This window comes from Labeo rohita, chromosome 10 (genome assembly GCF_022985175.1).
Source record: "Labeo rohita strain BAU-BD-2019 chromosome 10, IGBB_LRoh.1.0, whole genome shotgun sequence".
Taxonomy (NCBI): domain Eukaryota; kingdom Metazoa; phylum Chordata; class Actinopteri; order Cypriniformes; family Cyprinidae; genus Labeo; species Labeo rohita.
In genome coordinates this window covers 12,286,982-12,295,131 of record NC_066878.1, presented here as the reverse complement: position 1 = coordinate 12,295,131, position 8,150 = coordinate 12,286,982, and the positions used below count along the sequence as shown (strand labels likewise).

At 43.1% G+C, this 8,150-nt stretch overlaps 1 protein-coding gene across 1 annotated transcript; it reads left to right on the top strand.

Moving 5' to 3' along the window:
* Window positions 1–1,359: 1,359 nt before the first annotated feature.
* Window positions 1,360–5,468, top strand: si:dkey-175g6.2 (uncharacterized). The gene is made up of 2 exons (XM_051121821.1): window positions 1,360–1,532; window positions 2,536–5,468. The coding sequence occupies exon 2, from the start codon at window positions 2,569–2,571 to the stop codon at window positions 4,336–4,338; it is 1,770 nt and encodes a 589-aa protein (XP_050977778.1). The 5' UTR covers window positions 1,360–1,532; window positions 2,536–2,568; the 3' UTR covers window positions 4,339–5,468.
* The last annotated feature ends 2,682 nt before the right edge of the window (window positions 5,469–8,150 follow it).

Below are 8,150 nucleotides of genomic sequence, written 5' to 3'. Positions count from 1 at the left end.
GCTCTATATGTTTCCTGAACTGCTTATATGGTTATTTAGAATTTTTTTTAAGTGTTTTACTTTTCTTTTTTCAATATTTCGTTATAGATTCTTCAGATTAGCGTAATGGGTTCTCTAAACTACTGCGTACATAATATAAAGGTTCCTAAAAATGTTCTGCAGTGACATCAGAAAAACCTTTTTGGTTCTAATTCGAACCCCTTTTTATCAACCTGATTAAGCAGGCTACCTGCAAATAACAATAACAATAAAAGACAAATAAAAAGCAAACATAGACGATAATAGGGTTAGGACAGTTTCATGCCAATTCAAGAACACGAGTCTATTGGATGCAACCTTTGAAAATATTGAAATAAGGTTCCCACTCTATAATGAGACAGCTTTGATGCTGCCATTTCGAGTGTGGCTCGTGGGACTTCAATATCCGCACTGCAACTAATCCAATTACACGAATCATAAACTGTGATTGGCGGGATTGCTGTTGGCTCCAATGCCATGCGAACGTTTTCCAATTAGGCCTATTCCTAAAACCTACAGTATTCATGTAAAGGTTCTAAACCACGTCAGACGGAATTCTAATCTCGAAAAGCGTAATTGCAAGAGAGAGAACGCCAAAGTATGGCTGCACTCTTTACGAAACGTCTCGACTATTTCTGGATTATTTGTGGGTCAATTGAGTCAACTGAAGGTACCTGTACATGCGTATAATTAAAAAAAAACATGTTAATGTGAAAACATTACATGAGAATGACGTTAGAGACAGATGGATGAAAGTCAGGGGCGGCAGGAGACAAAGAGCGGAAAATTGAACGAGCTCGGGAAATTGAGCGGAAGTAGAGCAGTGAAGCTGAACCGCCTGCGTCACGGTGGGTGCAGCCGTTCGGTCTCTCTCCAGCTCTGATTAAGGCCACCTCACAAACAATCAACAGGCCAAAAGGGTCTACTAAGTAAGTGACAGTGTCAAATTATGCTGGGTACACGGTCTACCCTATAAATACATCCTATGTATTGCGAATAAACGGATATTTAAACTTAAATGTATAATGTTCAAAACAGCAGATTGCTAATGTTCAATCAACACAGCTACAATTAGATTTAGTTTCTGTATGAGTTAATTTAGCATTGGTGCTTTCACTGTGTACCACAGTGCTCCGTTCTTAATGGAGAGACTGTTTCATTCATGCAATCTCTGTTCATTCATCAGAGCACCGTAGCGTACCCTCTGAGTTCAAACGAGACACGAAATTCTTATCAATGGAGAGTCTGACGTCAGCAGCGGCGCGATGACTCGTGGATCACGTGTCCAGACGCGTCTATACAAATGGGAGTTGCGCTGTCCGTGGTGCTGAAAAAAATCACGCTCCGCATTCATCTCTCAACAAGACAGATCGAAGTGTGTTTTAAATAATTCGTGTGGGAAGCAAACTTACTTTAACTCAAGTTTTAAATGAACTTAAGGATAGCGCTTGTTTCCAAACCTCATCCAAGAAGCACAAGGCTTTGAGTTCCAGCTAATTTGTTCGGGAAATCAGGTGAGTAAGTGCACTGCCATTCCTACACGCACTCGATAAATAGTTTATAGTTCCCTGTAAAAACAAAGAGACGCTATGAAGGACTAGATATAAGTTTTCCGCTGATACTTAGCTTGAGATGATGTTGAATCTCAGTGCAAGTCATTCAAGGAGATGCAGGTCGACCGATCAACAAGCGTTTCATTCATAAATTTCTAAACGCATTTTTTCCACCTTTTTTTTCTTTTGCAAGAGTACAAGATTCGCATCAGTATCTTTTCGACAAAGTAATCTTGATATGTGATGTCTATGGTTTTTTTTTTTGTTTAAGCAAGAAAAAAAAAACATTATTTTGGGATCGTGTGCATAGGAATGAAGAATTTTTAGAAATCTTAAGACTAGTTCGCTGGGAGTTTATTCTTTAAAAATCTAAAGAAGGCAGATAACGTACAAATTTAGCCGTAAATGGACGACCATATTGCTTTTATATAAATAAATAAAAAGAAAAACCCATTGACTCACATAATAGGGTTTTTCTGCATGTTGCATTTTAGAAAGCACAGGTGAATTTATAAGGTTTCATTCAGGCATGCTTTCGATTACCTTGCAAGAAAGACAATTTACACTAAGTGTAGTTTTAATATAGTCATTAACCATATGTCGCCTTGCCGTGGTGTTTCGCTAATCCGACTCGAGAAGTAATAGGTGAAGAGGCAACCAGGGAATTCGCTCGCTATTGCCTTTATACATAGTCTCCGTGTGGACTCACTTAATTAAAACAGCGCAATTAATTGAATTTAAAAAGGATAATGCATTGTGTTGACAGCGTACTGCTGTAAAACAAGCGCACGTTGTAATGTTCTATCATATTAATTTAGTTAAACAGATTTCAGATCACGCACGTTACGCTGCTGTAAAGGCGAGATGTTAAAATAAAGTGTCAATAAAATGTACAGTCGTGTTAATGCCCAGATAAATGAAAAAAGCACAGATTAATCACCATTTTTTCTTTTGTCTTTGTAAGGTGCTCCCCTCTCCCCCATCCTGTCCTCTCTGCATGGTCATGTTCTGCTGTTGCTACCCCTCCAGCACCTCAGCTCTCCTGTTAGTCCTCCTCAGCCTCACCCCCCTGCTGGCCCTGGCTGCCCCTGCACTTCAGCAGAGATCTTCAGTCAGCAGCAGCAGCATCGATGTGGCTCTCAACCTGGCAAAAGAGGACCCGGGGGCAGCAGAAGGAGCTGCTTGGACACATAGGAAAGTGGACAGCCTGCTCCAGAAACCCTTGGGACAGGAACATGTCTCAGATATGGACTCTGCCAGTTCTCTAGCCTCGGTTCTGCTTGAGGCTCTTGACCACCCAGTTAGAAACAAGATGACCCAGGGGGATTCTGAAGAAGGACTCGCGATAGAGTCAACAAGGAGTCAGGGAGACCTTGAGCAGGGCACAGAGAAATCATCAGAGGTAGTACAGCAAGGGGAAGAAAACTGGGGACAAGAAAAGCCAAAGGATGAAAGTGAGAGTGTGAAGGAAGACGAAGTGACTACGGCTAAAGGAACAAATGGACAGAGTCAGTCTAACTTGGCCAACCCTCTCCAGCGCAAAACCAGGGGCTATTTCCAAAACATTGACCTTGGATTGCAAGACAATGAAATCCTCCCGCCTCTAAAAGGCTATAAAGCCTACAACCAGCAACTTGCCCAGGCGACCAAGAAGCTGAAGTGGCAGGAGGAGCAAACGAGAAACCCATCCCAGCTTGAGAGAAACTTCATGGATGATTTCGATTTTGTGGAAGAAGAGGAGGAGGAGATTCTGACCCGCAAGGAGGAGGAGGCACGGGCTCGAGCAGAGCAGGAGGAGGTGAGGCGGCAGGAGGCAGAAGCACAGGAGGCACGTGAGGAGGAGCAGAGGTTGGCAGACATCGCCTCTGACATGCTTCTGGAGTACATGGGCAGGAAGCAGAAAGCATCATCCTACATGAGAGACATGAAGAAGGCAGCTCTTCTAAACAATGTGGCCGAGGACAAGCGCTCGAACGAGGTGGAGGACAATGACGATGACGACGAGATGGATCCCCAGACCATCGACAAGTTGATTGAAATTTCCAGCAAGCTGCACTTGCCTGCTGACGACGTGGTCGAAATAATCAGTGACGTTCAGGAGAAGAAGAAAAAGAGGAAGGATTTACCTCCGAGCAACGCCCCTCGTTTCCGCCCTCTAGTTCCTCTCAAAGCCAAGCCGAGGCCTCAGGCATACCAATATCCTAAGTCACCTAAGAAATCCTCTTATACAGTTGATCCATACAAGAAATGGTACAAGGAGAAAAACAAAGGCAAGTTCAGCAAGCAGGACTACTGGTTTAAGCCGCAGAAGCAGTTTCTGGCCTATCCCTCGTTCCCCTATTATCAGAAGCCATATCGAGCCTATTACCCTGTCTACTTCCCACCCCCCAAGCCGCGGTTCTATACGAATCCCGCTCTGTCCTTTGACTACAACTTTGGGGGCCCCATGGGGTATGGTCTGAAGCCTCCAAACCGTAGGTACAGAGACAGGCCTAAGGCCAGGGACTGGAAATGGGCGCAAGCCCCGCAACGCTCCCAGAGCCCCTACCCACAACCGGACACTGTCATATCTAATTATATTCTCCCCCATCCCCGAACTTACCAGGCTCTCCCCATGCCCAAACCACGTTCTCCTCAGACCGGGAGAGCGCCTTCTTACGTCTACCCACCAGACTATGTGTACGATGAGCCGGAGTCTCCACAGGAGAGCGACGAAGAACTGGAGAACTTCATTGAGAAGATTTATTACAACCGTAGGTTATTTTAGTCAGATGGGAGTTCAGGATATTCTAAAGCGATGAAACAAGCGATGAAAGAGTGAGGAGAAAAAGCTGACAGGGAGCTTGAGTGACAGGGCTGTGAAAAGACAGTTAGGTGTTTCTTCTCCACTCTTGTGTTTTGATACATTCCAAATCAGGAACGGAAGAGATGGTGCTGCTACATCAGAACCTCTCTGCGTGCACTCATTTGGTTTCTCTCGCAGTTTACATTTTAATTTGGTGAGAGAATACACAGGTGAATTTGTAAGGTTTCATTCAGGTATGTTTTTGATTCTCTTGCACGTGGAAGAAAAAGAAAAAAAAAGATAAAACAAAAAGAAACCAAAAAACAAGCAGACGAAATGGTCTAAGAAAAAATTTTGGTGCCAACTGCAAGAGACCCATGTTTATACAAAGATTTATTTTCTTTAGGAAACACTTGATTAATTGAAAAGCAAAGCTTGGGGTTGAATTCTTGATACTGCAGGGCACAGTAATAATTGCTATGGCACTAGTTACGCAAACAAGTAACTGTCAAATTATTACAGGCTTTTCCTGAGGGTCTGTTTGATTGTTTTGATCAATGTTCCTATTGCCTTAATACTGATCACTGTTTTAGCTCATCCATGTGCATGCAGGTCTTGCACCACTAAAAAAAAAAAAAAAAAACGATTCTGTCACGCACGCTGTAAACAATGCTTGAAACTAAATCTTCCATTTTATTCACAGAAATGCAAAACGATGAATATCTTTGCTAGGTCGGTGCCCTGTCAATCTACTTGGTGGAATACCTGTACACATGTGATTTACTGTAAACTTGCCAAAATTTGGAACAAATTTGAAAAATGCCCCTGTTGCTATGGGTTACCTCTGATGTTCAACCACTGAGTACAGGATCTTTGTCTCGAGAGCCAACAGAACGCTGTATAGTGATGTTTGTTCCTAAAAATAAGTTTTAAAATGTCTAAAGTTTGTGAGGACTCTAAGGGTGAACAGTTTGCACGTCTATCTGTATTTGCATCTTTAAAAAAACAAAAAAACAAAAAAAGACAAATTTGGGGAAAATTTCCTTGATCAAACTGTGATTATTTTAAAAATTAATTAAAAAAAAAAAAAAAAAAAAAAAACACAAAGACAACTCTAATTACTATAGCAAGTGTTTTCATCAGTGAACTGTCTTGTGAAAGGACTTTGTTGTTGTCAACTTCCCGATTGTAAGTTGTACAGTGTCAAATAAACAAGTGTGTGTGCAATGTGTAAATAACAGCATGTTGATTACTAGTTTTGCTATATGACGAAAATAAAAGCAATTATTTTATTAAAGTCAGTTTTTTTAACAAATGTCTTATTGGAACGTCTTTGATCAGATCCTGAGCAGAAATTAATTAATTTCTGTACCACAGAGGGTTCTTGCCAGGACGATACATGCCGTTTCTTATCTCACCTGTAGCAGAAATTGCATTTGACGTCACAGAGAGTTTGAACCAGCATGCCCAGTCCATCTTTGAATTTTATCTGTATTTTCCACAAGCTTTTTCTCATGCCGTATTACAGCAGAATGCTGAAAACACAAACTGACTGACTACGGAGACAATTTATTCTCCAGTTGCTCACGTACCTACGTGTGCCTGAGAAGATCTCTAATGAAACGGATAGATATGCAGCCCTGTGATTCTTAAAAACCTTTTTACGAGTCACGACTGCATTACTCATGGCATCCTGTTCCGCAACAAACATTCGTCGGAACATGTCGTGATTATGAAGATCGAACGTATTTACCAAACATCAGAGCAAAAGACGTACGGAATTACGTGAAGGAAGATCTGAATCTAGGCATCTAAGCAAATGCATGTTTTCAACCTCCTGAGAATGATGCTGTTCAATAAGACGCCACTAGATGAAAGTCATTCGCTAATAAAAAGAACTTGGAATAATAAAAGGCGAGTAATGCGAAGGGAATAGACATGGAGACACACTGAGACCAAATGAAAGAGAGGGGTGGGGAGAGAGAAAGCTGCAGTGATTAATGAGTCACATGATTGACGGGTGAGTCATCTACTGCCATGCACCACTGCAGAACCTCAAGCACTTATACCCTCTCCCTCTCTCTCTCTCTCTCTCTCTTACACACACACACACACACAGGCACAAACACCAGCCCACTCCCCCACACCCTGACTTTGGACACAATGCAGAACTCAATTATGCTCAAAAACACCTGCATTAGGCAAGACGCAAACACACCTATTGCCAGAAGGCCTTGCGGTCTAATTCCAACTACACAGCGTTTGGTTAAAACACCACTAAGACCTCACTGTGACTGATAATGGTGGGATTTAACCCCAAACAGGCGTTCATTATCGTGCTGATGCACTCTAAACGTCTAGGGCTTCCCATCCGCTGCAAATTAACCATTGCGGTGGCAGACGGCCGCTTGAAAATTTTCCATTAGTGACCAGAGTGCAGCGGCTATGGGGGGACAGTTGTTTATGAGCCTCTGATGTGTTTCTCTCATTCCTTTTCTTTCAGCTTTTGTGTCGAAAACGCAGAGGGCCGTGAATGAGCATAAGTGCGGCGAAGTCTCGCGGCGCTGCTGTCGGAGGCTGGTGAGTCATGGCCACTTACGTTCTGCCTCAACCTCCTTTCTGAAACAGTTTCATTGAAATATGCAAAGAGTCTGTTAAGTTACGGCGGTAATTACTGTAAATGGACGCCTGACTCTTCAAAACCTTCACACGCGAAATGTTCCGAGTCATTAATGTACGCCGCGGCTCCATCTGTTGCTCGGGCACGTGATCGCACGTACGCACACACGCGTGCGCATGCATAAACACAGCCTGATGACAGTGGCGGCAGTACTTCAGAGGTAAAAAGTGGCTGATAATGACTGTGACTCAGACAGCGGCTCTAATGATGCATTCTGCCGAGCCGACCGACCAACACGGCACGGGAAAAAACACTCTCGCATGAAACTTTCTCTAAGGTGCTTCAAAGTGCCTTGAAGCTCTCTGCTGCCTTTGTAGATAGACAGCCCCCATTTATGCCCTTCCTGGATTTCAGTGATTAGCCATAATTGAACAGAATCATTTAAATCTCGGAGAGGTTGTTAAGAAAAAATGATAAAATAAAAAATTCCTCTTCCCCCCGATCCTTTTCTGTATGCCAAACCTTTATGCATGATGATAATTACCATGTAATTACCATTCAATTATACCCTGTGCTCTCGCCGTAAGAGCTGTCAGTGTGTCCGTTAAGAGCTGATTGCCAGAGTCTGCCGTTGTGTCTCACAGGATGTGCATTTACGAGCGATTTTGGCATCTGTCGATTTCGAATGTACCTGCGTTGTCACGTCGCAACGTATGGCGGCGGATACAGCTTTAATATGTCACGTACTAGAGGTTTCATTTTAAAGACTGTGTGAAATGATTTTCTTTCGGAATCAATTCAAAATGTTCCATTTCACCCGCCGGGGGGAGAATGATCTTTGACAGCACTGGCAGGGGAGGCAGGCGTCAGGCTCTCGGCTCCCAGCATGCACCGCCAGTCGTGTTTCCATTAAAGAGCTTTGTACGCTCTGACAGTAAAACAAGAGCAATGCCATCTATCGCGTTATAACGTCTGATTAATGGGGCTCGCTATCTTCATCGAAGTGCATTGATGTAAACGGAAGTATGGAAACGGCGTGTTATGACACGCGAGCTAAAAAGTGTTGATCACGACCGGCGCTGCAGAAACACCTGCAGAAGGTTAACAGCGAGTGGAAAAACAACATCAACATTTCATTCATCTGCCGCTTGGGTCGGTGCCGCATTTTAAAAAG

Excerpts from the sequence above, each read along its gene's own strand:
- si:dkey-175g6.2 (XM_051121821.1), top strand. The coding sequence starts at position 2,569 with ATGGTCATGTTCTGCTGTTGCTACCCCTCCAGCACCTCAGCTCTCCTG.